Here is a 26,670-nt window from a genome sequence, read left to right on the forward strand (position 1 = left end):
CACTCTCACATATTCACTCACACACTGACACCTAGCCAATCCACCCACCAATTTGTGTTTTTGGACTATGTTTAAAACATTAAGGGATGTTTTACTTTTTTTTTGGCAGACAAGTTATTTATGTATCTATTGATTTTTGGAGCAGGGGGGTGAAAGACGCACCAGTCTTTCACAGGGCGATACACACTCACATTTATTGACACTTTTGAGTCGCCAATCCACCTGCCTACATGTGTTTTTGGACCGTGGGAGGAAACCTGCGCACACGAGGGAAACCAAAGCACCCTGAGGAAACCCACGTGGATAGTAAAATTTGAAAAACAAAATAATTTGGAGGGCATTTGTTTTGACTGCTAGTGTAAATATATGCTCTCGGATGAAAGTTCTAAAGACATTTTAACCTCAAATTTCAACATTAAATAAAGTGAAACAAACAGGCACTCACTAAAGGCTACTGAGCAGATGAAAATGAATAAATCTGAGGGAATAAACAAATCATATAACACATGTTTGAATGTTTCAACAACTGATTTAATTATCACATTATTTCAATATGACAGCAACAGTTTTCCTCCATATTTATGTCCTGTTTGATCAGATTTTCACCCAACGGGCAGCAGAATTCTTCACTCATACTGCTCTCTCTGAAGACCTAAAAATTCAAGTGCGTTCCCTGCCAGGAGTTTATCCTACATAAAAAAATAATAAAAAAAAACAGGTTACATATATTTCTAAATATCAATATCTGATATAAAAGACTGGTCAGTAAGGGTTTTAACAATATGTTTCCCACCTTTAGCATGCTGTCAAATCCACTCATTGATTCTATCAGTGTTCCTGGCTCCAGTTCACCAAGAGGGAATGGATAATCCGTTCCTAACATTACCTTATCCTGTTGTTGAAGAGAGTATAGTGCATGGGGTAATTATAGATAGCCTATTAATTGTTCTTTAAAACCATTAATACATGTACAAGCTAAGAACAGAGAAGTTCATATTCATTAGATTATATTTCTTAAGCTGTCTATTGGACCAAAATGTTTATAAATATTCTGCTCTGCATAATGTTAACCCCTTTCCCTTATTTTTCAGTCATCAGGACCCACACTACGTTATCAAGTATGATTTTTGTGATAACCCATTCTTAGCGCTGCAGTTAGCTTGTATGAGTGGATCAGACAAAGCAGTGCTGCTTGAGTTTCTGAACATTGTGCCCACTCACTGTCCACTCTATTAGACACACCTACATTCCTGGTCCACTTTGTAATTGCAAAGTCCGAGTACAGATGGACTACAGTCTGTAATTTTAGAACTACATAGTCCTTGTATAGGAAAATGTGGAGCTGACCAAAGCGATATAGATTGTTGAGACAATACAAGAAGGTCAGTCCACAAACTGTTATCCAATACTCAAATAGGAAAACAATTTATTGCGGGATTCAAACATTACAATATTAGGGATTTTACTGAGCAGAAGCATTTGAGCATTTGAATGTGACACAAACAAAGGAACAAGCAAATGCTTAAAAAGTATTTCCTTAAACCTAAAAAAAACTTAAACAACACTTCAGCTCAAAAATTTACTCACAAAACTTCAAATCCACTCTATCAGCAGGATCTGTGTAATTTAGATTAAAAAAAAATCTAATCAATGCACCAAGGTAAAAAAGAAAAGATCATATCTTACCTTCCCTATTACATCAATGAGTAACTGAAGTGCGAGGGGATCATGGACCAGAGAATCTGTGTAAAAGGATCCTAAGTATTTACGTGGATTTATCTTATTTTCTGTAGCGCACAGGTCTGGACGCACATTGAAGCCATGCTCAATTCGCCCAACAGTATAGGGAAAAGCCCCACCTTGAAGAAAATGATGTGATATTGTTAGATATGTATTTCTTTATAAATAAAAATATTCATCAGCAAAGGCATGGCATTTCTCAAATGCATCACTTAAAGCCAAAGTAAAGCCTGTCCAATGTTACGTTGGTGGTGTTATTTTTTATTATTTATTGTTTTCTTAAAATCTCCAGACTTCCAGCGGGGCCTCCATCATTTACTTTGTGTTTCTCTATTTAATTGCAATAAAAAGTTCAGATTCGTAACTTTAAGATCAAGCCTCCCTTGAGCTAGGGGAGCTACTCATAACATCGAGAAGAAATGTCCATTTAGCTCTTCTCCTACTGGACAGACATGATAGGCTTAATTTATCTGATTGAGAGAAGCTAGAAATCTTCAGTGAGTTTCATAACCTACCTCCATGAGCAAAGCACACCTTTAGCTTAGGGAACCTCTCAAAAACACCCCCAAATATCATAGAACATATTGCCATTGTTGTTTCTGAAGGCATACCTAAAGGCAAGAAAGAGTGCTGTAATGTCATACAAAAACAAGGAAGTTACAACTGTAAGTACTGTAATGGATTTGCAAGTGTGTCACTTATGACATTAATATTAATAATGGTATACATTCAACAAATTTTGACAGAGGTCACAGTCTGTGAGACAAAACCCTTCATTGAAATGACTTATAACAATGACTTACTTACTCATGTTTAGCAATTGGAAAAGTCCCCAGCAGGGGCATATTATCACTCAAAAAGCTTTTTATGTTTCATAAAGCAGAGCATTGTATGTGCACACGTCTTGCTAAAAAGGTTCAGCAATATAAAATATCACAGCGACTCTGAAATGGATTTTAAAAGATTAGATATTTTACAAACACATAAAAATATGTGTATCTATCACACAGTTTTACACTTTTGTTTGAGACACAGGAGGCTGTAACATATACATAATGATCAGGCACATGCACAGCTAGACCCCTAGTGGTACTCCAGCACCTGCCCAAATTTGCCCTGGATGAGAAAAGTACCCTTTCTGGTGGAGCCAAATTTTTATTCTTCATATATCAATATTTAAAAATGAAAATTACTCTATCTGTCATCAATTCCCTCCAAAAGTGTTTTGATATCTGACAGTCATTTATTTGAGTTCTTGTGAGAATTCTGCCCTGATCTGATCTGCGGCGTGCACAAGCTTCTATCTTGCCCCTCCCTCCTCCGGTTAGCACTGAGCGCCAGGCCAAACCACTGCTACACAATTCTCCTCTGACCCTCAGCATCAGACAGACAGGTAATGGCAGTGTTTGTGCAATCCTGGACGCTGTTTGGTGCAAAATTACCCACAACATTTAACATTACAGTGCCGCTGAATATATTATGTGGCTACTGGCCCGAAGTTTCCTTTTAAAAAAAAAAAGGCGTCACACTTTTTGTCATGTTTAGTGAAGGAGGAGGGGGACAAACTGCAGCAGAGAGAAAGACAGGATTTAAAGAAGGGTGAACAGATGTCCTCTTTTACCCGGACATGTCCTCTTTTTTAGACTTAAAAAAGGGTCCGGGCGGAATTTCACAAACGTCCGGGATTTTGTTTTTCTAGAGCTTACATAGAATTTCGAGAAGCGTTTCGTTCATAAACTAGTCCCGCCCTCCCCTACTCCGATTGGTTCGCTTGAGTGAGAAGGGGGCGTGGTGAAGTAGCTTAAAATCTTCTGATTGGACGGTCTGACTGTAGCGCTACCGTTATTGGTCGACAACCTTCTCTGTAAACATTTAATTGGTCAGTCTGCACGTCAGTAGTCCTTGTTTACGTCAGGCAAAGCTCATGTACCCACCCTCATCTCGAGCAGCTATGCCGAAACGTAAATGTAAATTCTCGGATTAATTAAAAAAGAAATTCCCATGTCTTGTGTAGCAAATAAAGGTGTAAAGGACCTAAAAGCACACATGGGTTCAGCTAAGCATACGACGGCAGGTAACGTTCCCGAAACGTGTCCTCTTTTTCACCTTCTTAGATCTGGTCACCCTATTTAAAGACAGTTTTACTGTTTTACAAATTAGACAAGTTCACTTTCAGTTATGTTTCATTTAAAATCTTACTTATTTTGATGTGAAAGCCTGAAGAAAAAAAAGCATGACCACAAACATTTTGTAGGAGAATGTCAAGTAGCTCTCACTGTAAAGTGATATTTTTTGATGATTATTTAATATATTGTTTGGTTATTAAGAAGTGTGCACAATATGGCCTTGTTTTTGCCTGTCTTTCATTTATTTGATAATATTTTTTTAATTAGATGTGTATTGATTGTGTTAACAAGAATAATATATGTTTTAAATTTTATTCATAATTTTGGCAATGGGTTTCCCCTTATTTTTGGCCCCTAAAATGTCTGTGCACTTGCCTGATTATGATCATGTACATCTCATATAAACTATGGTGATTCAGAAGGTACATTTTATCTTGGAATTCTGAACCTAATCCTGGACTGAAAAGAATAAAAGAAAGGAAACCATCTTGATTTCTCTTCCATCGCTGGTGTGTGGCTTGAATCTAAAGGATGTAGTTTAAATGGAATAAGTTACAATGAAGGAGATTGGAAAGCTGACCCTCTTGACTTGTAATATGTGACTTGCATGCTGGAACGCTGTCTCTTACTCACCAACTAGCCACGGTAACCAGTATTTGGCCATTCTCCCATCTGTCTGCATGTCCCACGGATGAACAAAAATCGCACAGTTCAGCTCCTCAGCAGCCTGTAAACAAATCAAGCATCTCCATTATTGTCCTTTACACTGTGTGAAAATGGGAAGATACATGTTTATCTTTGGACAGTGATGATATATTGCAATTATGAGTCATGACTTTTAAATATATATTGTAAATATATTGTTCCAATATATATTTTATATTCACAATTCAGCCAAAACGTTAAAAAGTCCTCCTCTCTCTACACTCACTGTCCATTTGATAAGCTCCACACTGAACATACGGATGCATGCTCTACGCTTACAGACTGTGTTGCATCTGTTGCAGTGCATACGTTGTTAACACCATTGACTTTAAAGTCTGGTTTGCCCTGTCTTTAAAAGGTCAGCACCCTCATAGGAACACCACAGAGTATTATTTGAATGGTGAATCATTCTCAGCGCTACAGTGACGCTGGACTGAAAAAAGGTCTGTAGTTGTAACTGTAGAACTACAAAGTGCTCCTGTATGGTCAGTGTAGCTGATCAAATAGACAAAAACAGTGCAAAAACAAAGAGGTCATTCTAATCAGTGTATATAACAGATATCATACATACTCAGGGGCTTGGTTTTGCCATACACCCTGTAATGGAGGTCTGAACTCACAGCATATACAGGGTAAAGCTCAGGAGCATTGAGGTCCCAGCTGTTGATGTGTGATCCGATCTGAATGCCTGGGAACTGCAGTTCCTTCACGCAGCGCCTCATTTCCTCCACAGCCAGCTTGGGTGCCTGCATGGGCAGCGTCCCCAATCCAACAAATCGCTTTGGATAACGCCGGACAGTAGCTGCCAGGTCATCATTTAGAATCCCACACAGGTCCAGAGTGTCCTGAGGCTTGGCCTTATGGAGAATGAATAGATGCTGTTAATCTCCAGTCTGATTTAGTTTGGTCTTTTGTGGCTCCACCAAGTTTTCATTCATTCATTCATTCATTGTGTGAAACTGCTTATCCTGTTCAGGGTCGTGGTGGGTCCGGAGCCTACCCAGAATCACTGGGTGCAAGGTGGGAACACACCCTGGAGGGGGCACCAGTTCTTCGCAGGGTGACACACACTTACATATTCACTCACACACTCACACCTACGGACACTTTTGAGTCACCAATCCACCTACCAACGTGTGTTTTTGGACTGTGGGAGGAAACCCATACGGACACGGGGAGAACACACTTCACACCACATGGTTGAAACTCCTCACAGACAGTCACCTGGAGTGGGACTCGAACCCACAACTCCAACTTGTATATCCAAAATTGTAACTTTACATAAGAGAAGAGGAAAAACTGTCCTAACGTGAGTTAATGTAATAGTCGTCTCTTTATTCTTCATATAATTCTGACCTGTCGTATCTTCAAACAGTGTAAAGAAAACTGCTTACCCAGTAGCTGAACATAACAGGAACTGTAGAAAGAGCTTGTAGAGTTACACCTGAAAAAATGATTTAATAAATAAAACATTCATTTGGATTGCTTCTAAATGTTTAAAGTGCTTTCCTTGACATGAGTTGGAACCAAACATATAAATAATCTGAATTAAAACTGGGCCCTAAAACAGAGGGAAAGTAGTGTTTGAAGATTGTAAAATCAGCCTGGGGTCAAGCTGACCCCAAAGAACACCAATGGGCACTGAATGTACAGTAAATGTGCATACGACACTGAAAATATTTCATCATGTTAATTTCATGTTTATGCTTTTTTTTCCCCATTTGGAACAGTCATTAAATATTAAGCCAAATTTTAAATTATAAACATTGAATGGGATCAGAATATAATAGGAGGTTTGAAAAATATTACATATAACTTTTATGGTATTTAATGAGATACAAACCTTAGAAACAAGATACCCAGCCTTCAGTTTGAGGCCTCCATATACATATTAGAAGTGTAATATAATAGTAATAAAAAAGGCTTTACCATGCTTATCCATGTCCCGAATCCGGGCCTCAGCATCCCAGCAGTTTTCCTGTATCACACGGAATACTTTTCCATCCTTCATCATTTTTGCCTCTCCCTAAAGTCAATACATTTAAACATTCAGGTTTCAAGACTAAATGAAGGCTAGGGCTGACAGAATTAGGTTTTATACCACAGTCAAAAACTGCTACGTTGCAATACTCAAATTGCAATAGCAAATTATTTTTTTCTTAATAAATTATACATTTGAAGATTTTACCCAATAACAATGGCACTTGTGAACTGCCTGTAGACGAGTTAGGCCAATCAGAGGCAACCAAACACGTGTTGTGGTATTCATACAAAAAAATGCAACATCATTTATAGAAAATGTAGTGCAGTTTAAATTATAGTTGCAAGACTTTCAAAAATGAAAAAAAAACCTTGATTTTCCCATAATCATTCATCTCTAGACTGAGTATTACCTTTGATTTCCAATCAGGCAAAGCACCAAATAAATAAAATACATATATGCACTTTCCAATGATATCCACCAGAGGGCAGCTGAGACTTCATCTTAATCAGGGTCATGGTGGGAAAAACAACCCCGGACGAGGTACCGGTCAGTGCACCACACACTCACAGTTGTGGGCACAGTAGATCCAAATACAAACATGTGTTTTTGTTTTGCCGCCCAGAATAAACCCACACAGACACAGGGAGAACACACAAAAAAATCCTCACAGACAGTGACCTGAGGTGAGAACCCAGTACCCTAGGACCCTGGAGCTGTGTGTGTGTGTGACCTGCTGCACCACATTTGAATTTATGGCATTTAACTAGGGTGACCAGACGTCCTCTTTTACCCGGACATGTCCTCTTTTTTAGACTTAAAAAAAATGTCCGGGATTTTGATTCTCTAGAGCTTACATAGAACTTCGAGAAGCGTTTCTTTAATAAACTAGTCCCGCCCTCCCCTACTCCGTTTGGTTCCCTTGAGTGAGAAGGGGGCGTGGTGAAGTAGCCTAAAATCTTCTGATTGGACGGTCTGACTGTAGCGCTACCGTTATTGGTCAATAACCTTCTCTGTAAACATTTAATTGGTCAGTCTGCACGTCAGTAGTCCTTGTTTACGTCAGGCAAAGCTCATGTACCCACCCTCATCTCGAGCAGCTATGCCGAAACGGTAAATGTATGCTCTCGGATGAATTACAAAAAGAAATTCCCATTATTTGTGCAGCAAATAAAGGTGTAAAGGACCTAAAAGCACACATAGGTTCAGCTAAGCATACGACGGCAGCGAGGGGCGTGACCTCATCACCTTTCCCTTTTAAAACCAGAAAAGAAAATGGCGGACACAGCTCTTAATAAGCAACAGCAATTCCACACTAAGGCGTAATATTTCAGCAACATTACAATCGTTATACTCTGGACAAATCAAAACAGGTTTATTTTCACATCACATAACACAAGTGTAAGATGAGTGAAAAATGTAGATTGTCCCCCACAGTAGTAAATACAAAATTAAATATAAATTAATACAGTAAGTACACAACTTACATCACCATCTACTCTCAAACAATATTTCACTGTTAAAATATACAAAGTGTTTTATATATAACTAGAAAAAAAGATGCCGAAATTACCTTTACTTTTTCCATAATGGGCATTAGAACTGGTATGAGGGTGCAGTAAGGTGTTAACTTTACATTTAAGGTTGCAATTGCTTCACAACTAGTGCCTATACAACAACCCCCAGTTACACAAAGTAGCTATTCACAAAATACTTGTACTATAAATTGGGCAAAGCAGCAGTGTACTGTTTGAAACACTGAGGCTAACCTGGTTAATGCGCTCCATTGGAAAATCCTGTAAGGTACTTCCGAGTGGTGAGATGAAGTTGGCAAGGGTTTGTTAAAAACATTATGGAAATCGACACCCTGGCCAAGTAAAGGTAAAGCTGTGTGTGTTCATGTTCTGTGACTTTCAACCATGTGGTGAGCTCTGCGGCTGTTCACACAGCAGGGCACAGGTGGAACGTGCTGCTTTCTCAAATCTCTGTGTATTTCACTCTCTTTCTCACACACATACACACACATTTTTCTCTCTCTTTCTTGGTTAGTGCATGAAAAATCAAGCCTTTACAGAAAGTGTTTTTTTTTTTTTAATCTGCTGTAACTTGGCTCCAGTCTGTCTCCCTTTTGCTTGCTGCTTCTCTCTTCTCCACTCTGGCTCTCCTTCCTGATGCTGCTGATGATTGATGATTCACTGTCACTCAATAATAAAAACCCAAATGGCAGAAAGTATACCTTTCTGTGCCAGTTTTTCATACGTTACTTTCTGACAGCAACTTTCAGATGAATGACAGCAGCAAATAAGCCTTAGCACTAGAAACTTTTATTGGCATTGTATAAACAGCTAGGAACATCCCTATATTTCCAGAGCTGTAATTTCCAATTAGCTATTCATATTAAACACAGGAAAGTGTTCCTTACCTCAAAAAACATAAAGGTGTCTTAAATATCCAGTACAGGGCTCAGAAATGTAAAAATTACTTTCAGGTACCTCCAAAACCTTGCTATTTACAAAGTTTGTAAATGGAGGAACTATTGATAGTCTGTTCAGGGGTCCCCAGTCAGACAGTGTCAGTGACCTGGGTTCTCTATGACCACGTGCCTAAAGTCATGGGATTCTGGGGACACTGCTGAGACAAATTAAGTGTGGGATGACTTTAGCTTGCAGTCTGTACAATGCTAACGGCTAGCTGCATTAGCCTCATATCTTAAATGCAAACCTAAAGCTTTCAATATGAAACATGGCTTACTTTTCCACTAGATTTTTAATGAAATCTAACATGGCTGGTCATTGTTTGAACTGTTGTTGCTAAGCTACCATTAAAAGGTCTAGTAGAAAATGTCTAGAAATTTGGTTTGATCATCTTAAAACAAAGCACCAATCCTCCAACATCTTAAACCATCATCTGGCCTAAAATCCTGAACAGTAGCCCAGCTGGCCTCAATCAAATTCTGCTCTTCCTGTGCTGCCCACTCACTCTTCATAGTGGTCAGCAGGCTCCCAGGAAGAAGAACAGATCCCAGAGCCAACACACTCTCCATCCAACACCATACCCCCATACTGACCATACATTCTTCATCCTGACTATTAGACTATTTCATTTCAATATGTTGCAGATAAAGCTGATTTAAGTGTGTAAAACTATGTAGTTTCTCATAAACAACAACAGTATGAGATAAAAACAAAAGGCTTAAGCTGCTCAGCAGATATTCCTCCTGAGACAAAGACCCCAGAAATCTCACATGGGTCTCACACTGAGCTTGGATTAGCTGAAATAATAACACACATTTATCTGCAGAACTCCAACATTTCTCTTCAGCCCGAAAAAACACCTCAGTTATGATGAATGTGTTGGAAAGTAACTTTGGTTGTGGGTTGCCCAGGGTATAAATTCATCCACTACTGCAGTGGCAGGCCTACTAAATACTTTGGTTAAATTTTTAATATTATATTAATACAATAATGTGAAAATATTATTTGCTATATTAACTTACTTTACAGTGGTGTTGCAGCTGAACAAATCCATCATATCCATACCTCTAGAGCAGAAAATATAAAGAGGTAATTAAAGTTTGCAATGTATTGTATGAACTGTTCCTGAAGAATGGACCAATAAAATTATTATTATTATTTTGCTTCTGGGGCTCTCCCTAGTGTCATTTACTTTTATATCACTGTACTGTAGTCACTGGCAAGGGGCAGGGAGGGGGATGGTTTCGTACCTTCCTCCAAATGTTACATAGTGGAGTTTCTGCAGTGCTGAGCCTAGAGTAGCAATGACAGAGGCTCTCTCCCTGTTACAGGCCAGTAAAGCATTGCAGTAATTTTTAACCTGTAATTTTAAGGTAAAAATATTATGTAGTGTTCCTTTAACTTGCAGTTCACTGAGACTGGAACTAAGAGGTTGCTGGTTCAATCTCAGGAAGCAACAGCAATAATGATTATGTGTGAAGATACTTTCTTTTCTTTTCCCACATTCATTTCATTTTTTCCTCCCTCAATATTTGTGGCTGAAATGCCTCTAGTCACTAGTGTGTGTGGGTTCACTGGCATGGGTGAATTGAACATGGGGTCTAAATTTCACTGAATGTCACATTTTCAATTTGTTTTCACTTAGAAAACAAAACACTTATACAATTAGTACACTATTTTTTTTAAATATGGACTGACAGAATAAATTACTACAGTAAGGTTACTGTGCTGACCCATATAGACAAGCAAGGGAGGCTAAAGGTCCTGATTAATATTTGACAAGAGCTGTGGTTTTAAAACAGTGTCTTACATAAATATTTGGTTCTTTGAGTTACATTAGTCACACCATTTTAGTCAAATACATGAAAATATAGCATTGACACTGTGAAGAGCTAAGTATCTTTCAACAAAAACTTTAATTTCAGTTAAACTTATCATTAGTGCTTTCCAGTACAAGCCATTTTTATGTTCTACAAAATAAAAGCATGAAATTGCAAATGCAAATGAAGGCTCAAGGCTTGCTTACTGTTAGAGAACAACAAAAATTTGGCTGAATCATCCTGAGCTGCTATGACTATATTTAAAAAAGCATGACATTTGAATATATACGGTTTACAATGCACTTAAATTTAATATAATTTATATAACACCTCACTACTGTATTTGCTAATGCCTACCTCTTTCAGATTGGGCCATTCCTTGGGTAAAATGTGATTATGAATATCAATCTTCATCTTACACGCTTATCCTGGTGTGTGTAAAGCTACAGTTTCGGCCTGCTTAATGGTTCACCACCAACCTTTGCTTCTGTACACACACACACACACACGCTTACACTTGTAGTTTAGCTTAGCTTCAGTTCAGAGTAAACACTCCCAACCCATTTTTTTCTGCCAGTGGTTTACCGACCAATCAGATTCAGCCTGTTTTCCATTCCTGCTGATGTTGAGATATATTGACCAGTAGCAGAGAAGTACATACAGCACTTTGCAGATATTTATATTTGTTCTGGTTAAAAGTGTTTTGTAATGTCATAGACAGTTGCCTTTAAAATATTTTGTTAAAAACTTACTTAACTTTGCTTATTTGAAAATGGAAAATGAAAATTTCCCAGCATGGATGGTACAACTGGCTATTTTTAAACATAGCCCCCTACTGGTCAAGGAACGTAATACAGTGCCATTTATTCAAAATATCTTCCTCTTTATCTTCATCTTCGGTAACCTTTTCCTCCTGGTCAAGTTCATGGTAGTTTCTGTCAGGATTTGACGCCATTCAGCCACAAAAACCATGGAGGTCACCCACGTGTGTGTGGTCAGGTACTGATGTTGGATGAAGGCTGAATAACAAACACCACTCTCACTGATCTTAAAGGAACACTATGCTTGGGCTTTCTGCTCTTAGGGCTCCCCCTAGTGAAATTGATTTTTACAGCACTGAAATCAATGGGGAGGGTCGGTGGTTTCCTACTGAGTGCTGAGCCCAGAGTAGCAGTGCCTAAGACGCTATTCTTCCTAATACAGGTCAGAGGAGCATCACAATGATTTTGAACCTGTAATTTTAAGGTAAAATGTTATGTAGTGTTCATTTAAAGGAAGGAGTCCAGAGAACACAGACCAATACGCCACTGGTTGATACATGGCATTGGACTTTGTGACCTAAAGCTTGTTTGCAGCTGCTCCAGAGTGTTTTAGAATAGTACAGAGTACTGAACATGGCTGAGCACTGTTTCCTTCCAAACGCTGCCAGAAACCCCGTATCGGAATAATTCACACACTAGGGATGAGAATGATTCAATTAAATTCCTAATCAGACAGTGGAGCTGAACATCCGGCTGCATAGGCATGTGAACACAAACACACACACACAGAGCCTGATTCATGCAGACTATTTTGGAAACATTGCATTTTGAATTTTAAATGCTCAGCCACAACATTCACAGGCTACTTATTTTGATCATGATACATCTTCTAGCAAACAAAAACATATGGATATATTAGGAAGTTTAGAAATAACCCCTGAACACTGGAAGAGGTCTTTAATGTGATTTGTGGTGTTTGTATGTTTGGGACAGTTGCTTAGAGACGATTAGGAACAATTTCATCCCCAAACTGCCAATTTTGGGTAAAATAAAATTGGCATAAATACAGTTTTCTTTCCTAAATTAAAAGATATATATGTTGTAAAGTACTTATTTTATACCATTATCACCGTCACAGCCCTGAAGGCATGTGTATGTGCTCTGGCCATGTTGGATGTGCTGTAGATAATGTGACGTCTGGTTCCTATCACCACAATAGTAAAGAGATAAGTGGGTTTCTCCACAGTGAACAATCTCTTATCAAATCGGAAGGAGAGATATTGTTTACACCTTATTTTTTTGAAGTAACGTATGTAATTTTAGTGGTTTTCTAAGAGTAATACCTTAGAACGACAGGAATACGAGCCAGTGTTTGTGTTTGTGTGTTATGGTGAGAGAGAGAGAGAGAGAGAGAGAGAGAGAGCGTGTGTGTGTGTGTGTGTGGTAAAAGGGGAGGCTCCGCGGCTGATGCCGGGACACACATTGCGTTTTATCGGCGCATCTCTCCGGCTGCATGGCGCCTTCTCTTAGGCTCTAAAGTTGCTATTCTAAAGCATCAAAACAACTGGAAACCCTACTTAAGAAGCATGACGGAACTCTCGTCGTCTTCCCCGGTGCCTGAGCCAGCGGTGGTGGAGCCCTCTTCGGCGCTGAGGAACGGCGGCTGCGCCGCGGCTCCGGAGCCAGCGCCACTCACCGAGCACCATGCCGAGGAGACGGACCATGAGTTGAAATTCACAGACAGCGTCGAGGGACAAGGTAACGACAGCAAATCATGGTCATGGTGTTGTTTTTTTATTGTTTATTTGCAAACAATCCCGTTAAAGTTATAACTAGAGAACCCAGGAGCCCCTCAAGTTTCCGTTAGACGAAATTCGCCAATGAATCATAAATGTATCGATTCATCCCAAAAAAAACCGTTAGTACTGAATCAGACTTCTTTTCGGTATGTAATGATTCATTTTTCTAATTAGTTTCTAATTAAAAATGTAAGAAAACATTAAATGTCACATATGCAAAATAGTACAGACGTTGTTGTAAACCTATTAAAACTGAAAGTGTTATTCATTAAAACCGCCCCTCCAGAAGAATCGATTCAATAATCGAACTTCTGTTCAATCCATGTTGTGATCCAGGCTTCTAATTACATTAGCATTTCCCCTCATGTTATTTTCTTGTTAAAGCATAAAACTAAGATTTAAACAACTTTACGACGACACATACACAAATATTTATAAAGCACGTTGTGTATCAGACCCAGCCACCCAACCACACAACATTACTGGATAATGGCCACACAGAGAATATTATTGCCAAATAATTTGTATTAACCCCCCCCCCCTCCAAGTGTTTATGTTTAACACGTCAGTGTCATCATTATTCGCTTGAAGATGTACCTTCAGCAAAATAAGCACTTGGTCCCATGTCAGAGAATTTCTGCTCTGAGACTGCAGTGTTCCTCAAATATGTCTCAAATTAGAAGATTCTGACAGCTAAGGGATCTGACATCACAAAATCAATGAATGAATCCCATTCTTTTGCAAGGCGGGGCTTTGGTGCAGGTGGATGAAGAAGAAGAATCGCCTGAATTAATATCCTTAGGGAAATTGCTTCTCTACATTTAGCCCATCCGTGGTAGTGAATACACATTCACTTCAGCCTTGGATGAATGTTTTCCTGTCAGTCATGGGAATTGAGCTGGTGACCCTTCGGTCTCAAGTTCGCTTTTATAACCTTAAGGCCATAGCTCGGTGGTGTTGCAAGGGATTATATTAAATCCAGCCAAATATACAGTAATTCTGTGTTAAAATACATATCAGTGTTTTGTCTGTAACATTTGTATACTTTCTAATTTTCAGTAGAAAAAACACAGTGCATGGCATTCAGTTAACAGAGGTTAAAAATACCCCAAAAATTAATTACATTTTAACAGTTTGATATGGAAAACACCATCTGACCTTTATTAATGCAGATATATTCATGGATCTAACTTTATGGTATTTATTCAGGCAGAGATTGATAAATGTTAGTGTATGTTGGAAATATCAAAGCATAGGCCTACCCCTAGTGGCTGGATGTGTCTATTATATAAATCATGCATTGCTAAGAGGAATCGTAGTGTATACTGTATATCATGGTAGCCTCCAGCTACCACCACTGTGTAAACAGTGAATTCAGTTCAAATTTCACTGCCATTTAAAACAGCTTTCTTTCATATTTGGATGGTAGTATATGGCTGCTAACATAATTAAATTTACCTAATGATAATGTAATGTACATGCTATTGCAGGTACACATAAATAACTCAAGGCCCTGTAAACATTCCTCTTATCTGGCCTATAGTTATTTGGTTTGCCCAGGCTATGAGTGCCTTATGCAATATACCTATGAGAGTCTTCTCAGGGATTTGCTCCCATAGCTGACCTTAATGGCACTCGTTCCTCATTAATGCGCAGGGCAGTCTGAGGCAGGCTTGTAATTGAGAGCAAGATGAGAACAGCACAGCAGGAGTTTAGTCAACACCACAGCAGCCAATCTCCATAAATGACTGCAGAGTACTAAAATCTCTGCGCAGACATTGCATATTCCTGTGCGTAGCTTGCAGATGATGAGGGCCAAGACTGAAGGGAATCAGGCTCATTCTTATACCATCATTTGCTGATGAATTTCTACGAGGCTAAGGATGACAGAAGAATCACAATAATCTAAGTTTAGATGGATTTTAGGGGTTTTGAGTCCTTACCCAGAATCACAGTAGTAATTCCTATGCGAGTCTTTAAACACTGCCATATTAATATAGCAGTGGAATTATATATATTATATATTATACATACATACATATATTTATATTCTGTTCTAAATCAATTTCAGATTTTGTTGTATCTTAAAGTTAATGATGATATCACATGCTTCTGACGATGGAAGTGGAAAAGTCTTGATAGCAGATCAACACCTCAACTCACCAACTCATCATCACCCCAAAGCCTGCTTTAGTATCTCTCCACCACATGATCTCTGGATCTGCCTTGCTGCATGGCACCTGAAATCACACCACGCGATCAATTTGTGCCGTTGAATAATTTATAAGGGTTTTTAATTTGCTGCTGGTGCCCAGGCAGGGCTGTAAACATGACTTCCAGGCCTGTGGCTGATTTCAATGAGAGCGAATTTAAAAGACTTGGGGAATTAGCTTTCCACCAGATTTGATTTGTTAAAAGACTGGTATATGTTGTGCATCCAGTTCATTCATTGTCTGTAACCGCTTATCCAGTTCAGGGTTGTGGTGGGTCTGGAGCCTACCTGGAATCATTGGGCGCAAGGCAGCAACACACCTTGGAGGGGGCGTCAGTCCTTCACAGGCCGACACACGCATTCATTCACACACTCAAACTTACACTTTTTTGAGTCGCCAGTCCACCTACCAACGTGTGTTTTTGGATTGTGGGAGGAAACCGGAGCACCCAGAGGAAACCCACGTGGACACGGGGAGAACACACCAAATCCCTCAAAGACTCCTGGAGCTGTTTGACTGTGACACTACCTGCTGTGCCACTGTGCCGCCCATTGCATCCAGTTGTACTTTTTCAAATGAATTTCAGTGGGTAATGTCAACGTATCTTACAATGGATGACAGTCTGGGGCAGTGAATTCGGACTCGCTGCTTTAGCAAATTTCATCTTTCTGTAAATGAATGCAGCAGGTGCATTGTGTTTAGAGCAGTGGTTCTCTAACTGTGGTATCCCTACCACTAATGGTACGTAAAGCAGCAAGAGGTGGTTTGCAAAATGACCTCAAAATATTTACTACTTAATTAAGGAATTTATTCATAACTGAATATCTAAAGTTTCTAGGGAGGGAATGAGATCCCCCAGTGTTTTGAGAAATCCGTGTAAAGAAATCAATCAATCAATCAAATTTTATTCATATAGCGCTTTTCACAACAAAAAGTCGTCACAAAGCAGCTTTACAAAGATCCAGGTCCAAGCCTCCTATGAGCAAGCCATGGGCAACAGTGGCAAGGAAAAACTCCCTCAGCACACGAGGAAGAAAACTTGGAAGGAACCAAGACTCATTCGGGGAACCCATCCTCCTCGGGGCGACACCTGAGACACAACAGAGAACAGAAGTAAAAGTGAAATGATGACAGATGAAGGGGTTATAGTAATATAAATGTAGTATTTTAGTGATGATGGAGAAGCGGAAAAGAAAATGAGGATGATGATATTAGTGATGTATGAGTCTGATGAAGGAGGAGGTGATCAGGGATTCTGTGAGAGTTAAAATTAGGTGCAGAGTTAATCTGAGATAAAACAGCATGGCCAAGCATGATAGTGTAGATGAGACAAGGCCAGGATCTTGTACAGGACACACAGGGGCTGGATCAGGGCAACACCTGGAGAGCAGCAGGAACATCTCAAAGCACGAGAGAGACGGGAGAAAGAAAACCAGACAAAGGGAACAAATAAAAATAGAGGTTAGTAGGGTCATGGTAAAGAACGGGCAAAATTGTCCTGCGAAAAAAGCTTCCACGGGTCAGGCAAGAGAACCCAGCGACAGACAGTGTGTTGGCGGTTACTAGAAAGCTAACTAAAAATGCTGTAGCTATGGTGATATGACAGTGTTAATACAGAACAGTGAAAATATGAAAACCAGCCCAAACACCAATAGAGAAGGAGTAACCTGAAAGTGAATGATTAACCAAAAGCTTGTTTGAAAAGGTAGGTTTTTAATCTGCAGCAGGTAGTGTCGCAGTCACACAGCTCCAGGGGCCTGGAGGTTGTGGGCTCGATTCCCGCTCCGGGTGACTGTCTGTGAGGAGTTGGTGTGTTCTCCCCGTGTCCGCGTGGGTTTCCTCCGGGTGCTCCGGTTTCCTCCCACAGTCCAAAAACACACGTTGCAGGTGGATTGGCGACTCGAAAGTGTCCGTAGGTGTGAGTGTGTGAGTGAATGTGTGTGTGTCTGTGTTGCCCTGTGAAGGACTGGCGTCCCCTCCAGGGTGTATTCCCGCCTTGCGCCCAATGATTCCAGGTAGGCTCTGGACTCCCCGCGACCCTAAATTGGATAAGCGTTACAGATAATGGATGGATGGATGGTTTTTAATCTAGATTTAAAGATTGAGAGTGTGTCTGAGCCCCGAACAGTAACCGGAAGGCTATTCCAGAGTTGAGGAGCTTTGTGAGAAAAGGCTCTTCCTCCTGCAGTGTTTTTCTTACTGTTTTTCTTTTCGAGGAACAAAGAGTAGATGGGCATCCTGTGAACGAAGTGTCCGTGACGGGCGATAAGGTATGAGAAGTTCAGTAAGATACTGCGGGCCTAAACCATTTAGAGATTTATAAGCTAAGAGGAGTATTTTATAGTCAATGCAAAATTTTACAGGTAGAACTGGGGTCATATGGTCGAATTTTCTAGCTCTAGTGAGCACCCTGGCTGCTGCATTTTGAACTAACTTAAGCTTGTGTAACGCTTTGCACGAGCTCCCTGCCAGGAGCGCATTGCAGTAGTCTAGACGTGAAGTTATAAAAGCATGCACTAGTTTCTCTGCATCTTTTAATGATAAAATATGCAGAATTTTGGCAATATTGCGTAGGTGGAAGAAGGCGGTTTTGACTGTATTGGACATGTGGGTATCAAATGTGAGAGTCGAATCAAAGGCTACCCCTAAGTTTTTAATGATGGCATTGTGTTTTACTGTTGAATTATCAAGATTAATAGCAGCATTTCTGAGTGAATGTATCAGAGTATCTGTACCTAGTAACAAGACTTTGTTAAAAATTTCCAGATTCAAATTTCCGAATTCCCAGATTCAGTTGCTTAATGGACGTAGGCCAAGGTTAGAGACAGACGTGAGCAATTTGGATTTTATTATAAAAAGGACAAAGCAAAAACGAGGAAAAACAAGTCGAGATCAAGCCAGATAAATACTCCAAAGCCCAGAAGTCCAGAGGCAAAAATAGAGAAAAACTAAGCGAGAATTCTGTACACGTGAAGACAAAATAGAAGAAAACTCCCGGTTGAAGGAAAACGTAGTCGTTCTTCGCATCATTACAGCCCTAAAACAAGGTTTAACACAGCACCGTCCCTCCTACTCCTACTACTACAAGGGCAGAGATCCGCTGTGAGCACCTGCCCCAAACGCTGTGCTGTTGTCACCTGTAGCCTAAAAAGCACATAACTGATATTAAAATGACATGTTCTCGTTTTTATTTCTTTCAAAACACTTATTGTCCATAAATTTATGTTCTAATAAATGTATAATTGTGTTTAAAACATTCAGTTTAGGCCTATAGTTATTTGTATTCTCGCTATAATTTTTAGTAATTATTTTAGGTAATTTTGTGTTAAGCATGCAAGTTTTAAGTAAATAAAAAGCAACAAAAACATGCAAAAATTCAAGCAAGATTTTGCCTTATGCCCCTGGAACAGAGGAAGAACCAGGGCTGCACATGTTTCTGTGGTAAAAATCATAGGTAGTACTTGGAGGTTTTGGTTTGATATTGGGTGGTACTTGGTCTAAAAAGTTTCATAACCTGGTTTAGAGAATCAGCTGAGAGTAGACAGAATCTTGTCTGATTTTGATTGGAATGCAACAGATTACTTTCTTTCTTTCAAAAAAAAAAAAAATCAGAAAAGCCAGTGGAAAACAGTAAGTAATATTTAAACATATTAAATATTGGATAGAGCATAGAATTATAGCTTTCATGTATGAGAGATAGAAGAGTCAAGCTCCACTCTTGCTTCAGATAAGAAATAATCCACGTGTTAGTTTCTGTCCTTTCACTGTGAACCCCCACCCCCCAAAAAAAATAAAGATAAATAAAACTACTATGGGTCTAAAAAAATAAGGTAGTGCTGTTAAGAAACATTTTCTGAGAAAAGTAAATAAACAAAAAAGAACACTGGTAATCCAATTAAAAAAGCTGCTGGTGGTCATTATCGATAAGAATTGACTAGTTTTATTTATTTATTTATTTATTTTTTGACTGTTCTCTTTTCAGGCGTGGGAAAATGTTGAAGAAGTCATGTGGATGCGTTCAACTTCCACTTGACCTAACATGCAGACCTGGGGGAAGGGGTAGTGACTGGCAAATTTAGACTTGGCTAAGAGCCAAGTAAATCCAAATTTCGAACAGGGACGTTTCTAAAATGTAATAGTTCTCTGTTGGGGGTTATGTTTTGAAGTAGAAATCCATTTAGCACGCTTGACTGCAGTGTTGCTTGGGTGTGTGGGTTAAGCAACACGTGATAATTATTTGGCATGATGTTTGACTGGGTATAGGTGCACATGTGTATTAGTACTATTTGAAGAGCTGGATCATGTGATATGGGGTATGGTATTGGTGGGAGGTGGGCATTAGTCCAATTCTTGCTCAGACTGGTGGATTTCTAACCCCATTAGCATGTGACTGCTACAAGAAGCAGATCACTTTGGTACGCCAGTGGAGGAGAAAACTAAAGCATGAACAAAGATAAGATTATCCCAACTTGTCATGGACAATGGACAGTGTCTAGTCAACAGGTTCTAGTGGACTTAGAGGAGCACTGGTTACATTGTTCAACAACCAGCTGGATCACACCCCCCTCTAATAGTCCCAATGTTGGGAAACACAGAGCTGACTGTTCTGCATTAAGGCATCATTGCTAGCTTCACGTTGCTGGACAAAAAGTGCTACTTGTAATCCTCAAGTGTCTTTACAGCACATTGTAAGATACTATACATGCTCACAAATCTCAGACTTGGACGCATCTAAGGAAGCATCTCAGAGACTCAGTGTGTACTATCTTGAATAATCCTGGCTGGTTTCTTTTGCTGTAAGTCATATTACTTTATTAAGCCTAAAACATTGCTTAGAACAGTTTTATATTGATAGTACTTTATAGCCAGTGTTAAATAAAATCAAGGGAGGTATTCAAAGAAGTAGAGGTACTCTATATGTATTGAAGACAACATTGTGTTAATTGCTTTAATACTAGAATTGCAATTTGAAAGAAATAAGAACTGCAGTTCTAATGTGAGCACATATTACCAAAAACAATGTCTTAATTTGTTTATAATAGGGACTTTAAGCTTAAGGAGTACAGAGTTAGATCAGTGAGAGACAGCCAATCAGTGTGCTGTGTACACACTGTAACTACAACAACTAAATGACAGTCTGGCACTCAACATTTAGTAGATTATTGTAGTAGATTTCTTGGTTATGGAACAAGACATAGACAATTGTAATATGTTTCAGAAAAATCACAGTTAGACAATTTCCACAAATCGTGGAGTGTTCCAGCATTGGAACAGACATATTTAAGACATGGTTTTTGTGGGCTTTCTGGAGCTCCCCCTAGTGTATTTCTGTGCATTTTTACTGAAATCTGTGTGTGTGTGGGGGGGTGGGTTCTTCCTATCCTAATTACATAGTGTAGTTTCTGAAGTGCTGATCTTGGAGTGGCAATGGCAGAGGCATTATTTTCCTTATTACAAGTCAGAGGAACATCTGCCTTTGAAGTTGTAATTTTAAGGTAAAAATATTATGTTTTTTAAGTCACCAACATTTTATTTTACTCGCAATGTGTATGCTTGGCAGAGTCCCCAGCCAAACTTGAGTTTTGTTGTTGTAGTTGTGCAAGCATGCTGCCAATTATAAAATGATAGATGCTATTTTGAGGCATGTCTGCACCATTTTTAGATATCAGGACAGCAGCAGCTCTACTCTGATTTATGTCAGCATTACTGGCTGTGTGGTGTGTTAGGAATTGTTTAATCAGCATGGAATTCCAACCAAACTTCTTTCATTGCTGATTGCTCCCTAGCAGCTCAACGTATAACAATAATACGATTTCATAGGCAGTGTGACATCAGAGTCTTATCAACCTAAAATATTTGAGTCTGTCCCCATTCTGCCATTGGAGTGGCTTCTAGAGTGACAGCAGAAAAAGGTTAATCCCCTTGCATCCAATCTTAAAATGAGCTGTGTATAGATTTGTAGTTCTACAAATGCACAGCAATGCCTCAACCTCAGTTGACTGCATTAAGCTAGTTTAAGAATTTAGACAAAGGATCAAACTTAGGGTTAGGATGAGTTAATATTAGAGTAAGGATAATTATGTTAAAGGAACACTATGTGGTATTTGTACTTACAGTGTTTTGAAATTACAGTTTCGAAATCATTGTGATCCTTCACTGAGAAGACATGCGAAGAATAGAGGCTCTGAAACTCAGGGCTCAGAAACTGTGTTATGTAACTTCAATAAGGGGTAGGGAACCCCATCAAATCCACCCCCTAAACCCTTGATTACAGCATAGTGCTGTACAAGTGAATTACACTCTGCAAATCTAAGGGGAGATCTTACCTAGTGCCCCTTTAAAAGAAAGTTTAAAGGAACTTTAAAGACGGTGATGATGATGAGCTTTAATAGGGAGAATAAGACATCTTTTGTTGCTGCTCCGGGCTCAGTACTACAGAAACTGCAATAAGTAACTTCTGTAGGAGGATAGGAAATCCACTCCTCTCCCTCTACCCCTTTATTTCAGGACAGGGCTGTAAAAGTGGGTAGGAAATTAGAGACCTAAAGAACTTAAATCTTACCTTGTGTTCCTTTAAGTTTAACAGATGTCTGCTAAACAGAATAGTGTCACTGCAACACAACTCTAGGGTCTTAGGAGCCATCTTTGTGTTGAGTAAGTGTCTGTGAGGGGTGTGGTCTATTCTCACTCTTTGGGTGGGTTTCCTCTGGGGCTCCAGTGTCTCCGCAACCCCATAGTCCCCATTTTTGGACTGTGGGAGGAAACTGTAGCACCCGGAGGAAACCCACTCAGACACAGGGAGAACACACCAAACTCCTCACAGACAGTCACCCAGAGCGGGACTTGAACCCACAATCTCCAGGTCCCTGGAGCTGTGACTTTACCTGCTACGCCACTGTGCCACGCATACAACATTACTAAGTTATTTTCCATCACTAATTTGGTCTGTCAGAGCTTGCATTAGAACAGTTGCTCGGTTAACAAGTCACATTTCCTGTGACTTACAGCACCTGGCTCACAAGCAGAACTAAATTCCCCTTTACTACAGGCAAAACAGCAAAATTAGCCAACCCTAAATCTTGTAGGAGCCCATTGGATTCAGCTAATTTAACAGGGCCATTTAGCTCCTGGCATCGCGTCTCACTCTCTCTCCCTCCAGGCAATAGCTCAGCCTCACTTCGCTCGATGTGGTCATGGACCGGTAGGTTTCTAATAAGCCCTTGTCACTGGTTCCTGTCGAGAAGACCGGCTGCTTGTTATCACTGGCCTTTAACGCTGTCTTTTTTATTAATCTCTGACAGGTCTGTTGGAGAGCAGTATGCGTCTGAAGCCCCATGAAGCTCAGAGTTACAGGAAGAAGGCCTTGTGGGTGTCATGGATTTCCATTGTGGTGACGATCATTCTGGCTGTGGCCGCATTCAGTAAGTCTACATCGCAGAGCTAGGGTTTGCGTTTTGTCATTGAAAGAATGGGTGCTGAGCTGGATTGGAACTAGTTGTATTCTGTTGCTTCTCTACATCTAGTATTGTATTAGGTTCTTGGTAAAATCTCAGCATTTGTTGTTGGTAGCGATCAGCATTTCACCCAGTTCCAGAAGTTCATAATACAGCACAACCTTCAAATCACATTCATATCCTTAGAATCTTGGATACAATATTATCCCCAAGTACAGAACAAATCAATGGACATGATTTTGCAGTGCTTTGTCCTTGATGGAACTCGTAACAAAGGCAGCGATGAATACATTCTTTGCACATGCCATTTTAAACTACTTATTTTTTAGGACATTTTCTGTTGAATAAAATGAGAATTGTCATTTTTAATACTGCCATAAAATGACAAAAGAGCAGGAGAATGTTTGAACTTTGGAATACAATTATACAATACATACATGCACAAAAACAAACTTATTTGCACAGCTAACATTATATACAGGGATTTACACCATCATACCTTACAAAACTAAGTGTATTATTGAGTATTTCTCTCCATATGTGGCAGTTACACGCTGTACTCTACTCTGCTAGACACTGGAACTTTGCAAGGTACTGACAGCATTTAGCCACAAGAGTTACAGTGAGACCAGGTACTGATCTGTACCTGTTCTGAACATTGAGCACCACTCTAACTCATCCTACAATCACAAACAGCATCTATGACATGTGAAATTCATTCTTAAACACATTCAGTGAAATTCATTGTTAAAATGCTCCAAATTAATGCAGGACCAAACTGAAGATATCAATAAATTAATTATCTGTATGACTCAAGCTTCTAACATGCTTTTACGCTCAATAAATCCATGACCCATGCCCTCCTTCAGGCATGAGCGAATCCTCTGACCAAGTAATCAAACAATGATGGCTCTTTTCAGGTAAACTAGGACCTTGGGGAATGATCAAGGAGTTCATTATTAATGTGACTGCAGTTTCTGTATCAGCATTGATCATTATTATTATTTAAATTTCCATTATTCCATTTCCATTATGTTGATTATGGCTGAATAGCATTAAATAATTTTTTCAGTCTGTTCTAAGATCCGTTACCTGTTTGAAATGATTAATAAATGGATACAATCACTGTCAGAAGCCATCATCCGTTCTCCTCAAACTCAACTTTTGAATGCCATTAAATCTCAGCATCTAATTATGGACTAGTAATCTCACTGGAATCTTGAAGAAATGTTGCAGTGTCTAAAAATCTAGACCTGCCTATTGTAAGCTCTTACTCGGCTGATCCACCAGCTAAAAGACTTCCCATAGCAAGCCTTCACATCTTTAAAGAATTAATCAAACAGTCACTCAATCAAAATGTCAATTTTCTGTGTTGTTGTTAAGCTAAAGTTAAATTCTGCCTCGAATCATCCGCTTGATAAAGAAGACAGGCTGGATTGTTTGTCTGATCTCTGTACAGCCTTGTCAAGTGGAAGCTTTTGTAAGATGTGAGACTATCCCAGCCCCATCTGGGGCTACAGAGATACTGAAGAGACCACATAAGAGTGGTGAGAGATGAAGGGTTACATTTGGTTTGACTGTCTTGATTGATATTCCTTAGCTCTTTGTAGATTTCAATGGATTTGGAGAGACGGGCAAACTTTGTCAGAAAAGCTTGTAATGGAGTAGCTTTAATGGAAGCTTAACACCAATGCTAATCATAAATTATGATGCTTGTGAATGGTACAGAAAAGATATTATTACTTGTTTGTAGTTGTAGTACTGGTTTCACAGTTTACTGCCTTCACAACATTTTAAATTATACTTGAGTGTTGAATAAATGACATCTGGATCCTCCTCTTACATCTAATTATGCTAAGAGACTAGAGTCTCAAGAACTGAGGCAGAGTATGTGCTCAGACCAAAAACACAAAATTAAAACTACAAAGCCAAATAAAGCAGTGGATTATATTTACAATATTGGGAAATTGTCAAAATTGTCAAAGGAGGCAATGAACACAGCTTTTTCTTGCTGCGAAACACAGTATACTATAGTGATAATTGTGCATCTAGCTTTTGGGAAAAGTATATGATCAAGTTTCATTCCGTACTCACAAATTCCATTCCATATATTCAGATTTCCATTCCATAGTCTCAGGTTTGCTATTATTATATAGAGTTTTTTTTCTAAAGTAGAGTATTGCTCATTTAGCTTTTGCCAATTAAAGTCCTAGTTATGTGTGATCAGTGGACTAGAACCTTAATCATATCTTATTGCTTTGATGCCAAATGCTGGTGTTTGATTCGAACCAAGCTTTCCACTCAATTTCCTGTGATAACTAGGCCAGTTGCGCACAGAGGGCTACATTTGTGCCATTTTCTGGAAAAAAAGTGGGTTTTCTCAAGATCTAATTTGCATATTTAACATGTTGGTTTATTTATTTATCCATTTGAGATGCAGTGTCTCACTCCTTTATGTGCTGCAACTGTAGACAGAAAAAGCAAGATGCACTCTCCAAACGTTTGTAGATGGCTGCTCTTACAGTTTTTAGCCACGACGCTCAATTGTGTCACTTCCATAATATCCTACAGCTTAAGGTCAAAATACTTAATGCTAGGTGTCGACAAGAAGGGTATAAATCAGTCACTAAGCTGTGGAGCAGTGGAACTGTGTCCTCTGGAGTATCTTTGATCTGACATGGATGGGTGATTTAGATCCAGAATTGAGTATTCTGTATCAGTACCTGACCTCAGTAATGTTCTCATGGCAGAATGCCTTCAAATCCTCACAGCAATATTTCAACATAGTCTAATTGCCCGAAACTGTTCCTGCAACAAAGGCGTACCTATTAATATTGTTCATATCCAACAAATATTAGATGAGCAAGTGTTTGCAAACCTTTAGACGTATAGTGGAGATTATAATGTCGCTATGGAGGCAGGGAGAGAAAGTAGACAGAAAGGCTGTTTGTAGAGAAGAAGAGGGATGTCCCACGAGACATGGGGGAGAGTGTGTGACAAGCTCCTTTATCCCATTCGAGTCAGAGACAAGGGCATTTAGGACAGAAGGAAAGTCGAAGCATGTTGGTAAATGGAGAGTGATTGTAGCTAAGGAATGAAGATAAGTGACATTGGCATGTTGTCTGTTTTCCACCACGATACTCATATGTTCTCCATTAATGGGTGCTGGTTAACACCCATTTGGACCTCTGCATGTCCACCTTTTATGCTTTTAAGTATGTCATGGGATCTTGTATTTTTATTTGAAGTGGATGAAAATAGCACCTACATTTTCTTGTGTTTTATATTTCCTGCAGGGTTCAACTTATGAGACACATGCAACAAAAACAGTCAAAATTTATTTATGCACAAGCATTTTCCCACCTTTTATGTTCTAAGAATATCACAAATCTATCTTGGGCCCTTTATTTTCCCTCATGCCGCCTTAAAAGATAGGTTGGGGATGAAAAAATAGGAAGTGGCATTTGTGAACATCAACATGAGGGGATTACGTGGTTGAGCCCTGCCATTTTATTTTGTCTGCAAGTGTGCAACCTGATCCTTGGGGTGTCATTTTCTATTTCTCTGAGATGGGCCTCGACTAGTATTAACACAGTA

The 26,670-nt window shown here is 39.3% G+C and overlaps 2 protein-coding genes across 4 annotated transcripts in view; one reads left to right on the forward strand and one right to left on the reverse strand.

Moving 5' to 3' along the window:
- Nucleotides 1–558: 558 nt before the first annotated feature.
- Nucleotides 559–11,351, reverse strand: acmsd (aminocarboxymuconate semialdehyde decarboxylase). 3 transcript variants are annotated; one of them, XM_066641229.1, is made up of 10 exons: nt 11,204–11,351; nt 10,049–10,093; nt 6,501–6,597; nt 5,966–6,015; nt 5,192–5,428; nt 4,500–4,593; nt 2,256–2,351; nt 1,687–1,859; nt 794–892; nt 559–689 (listed from the first exon to the last, which is right to left on the reverse strand). In XM_066641229.1, the coding sequence occupies exons 1-10, from the start codon at nt 11,258–11,260 to the stop codon at nt 627–629; spliced, it is 1,011 nt and encodes a 336-aa protein (XP_066497326.1). In that variant the 5' UTR covers nt 11,261–11,351; the 3' UTR covers nt 559–626. The 3 variants fall into 3 exon arrangements, with proteins under 3 accessions (XP_066497326.1, XP_066497329.1, XP_066497327.1); XM_066641232.1 differs by lacking the exons at nt 10,049–10,093; nt 11,204–11,351 and adding an exon at nt 8,975–9,152; XM_066641230.1 differs by lacking the exons at nt 10,049–10,093; nt 11,204–11,351 and adding an exon at nt 8,322–8,554.
- Nucleotides 11,352–13,035: 1,684 nt separating this feature from the next.
- The window catches only part of tmem163a (transmembrane protein 163a), a 75,093-nt gene continuing 61,458 nt past the window's right edge, over nt 13,036–26,670 (forward strand). The window contains exons 1-2 of the mRNA XM_066686871.1: nt 13,036–13,365; nt 22,921–23,040. Coding sequence (XP_066542968.1) covers nt 13,194–13,365; nt 22,921–23,040 — 292 coding nt within the window. The 5' untranslated portion in view covers nt 13,036–13,193. The remainder of the gene's footprint in view (nt 13,366–22,920; nt 23,041–26,670) is intronic.

This window comes from Hoplias malabaricus, chromosome 12, assembly GCF_029633855.1.
Source record: "Hoplias malabaricus isolate fHopMal1 chromosome 12, fHopMal1.hap1, whole genome shotgun sequence".
In the NCBI taxonomy this organism is placed as follows: Eukaryota; Metazoa; Chordata; class Actinopteri; order Characiformes; family Erythrinidae; genus Hoplias; species Hoplias malabaricus.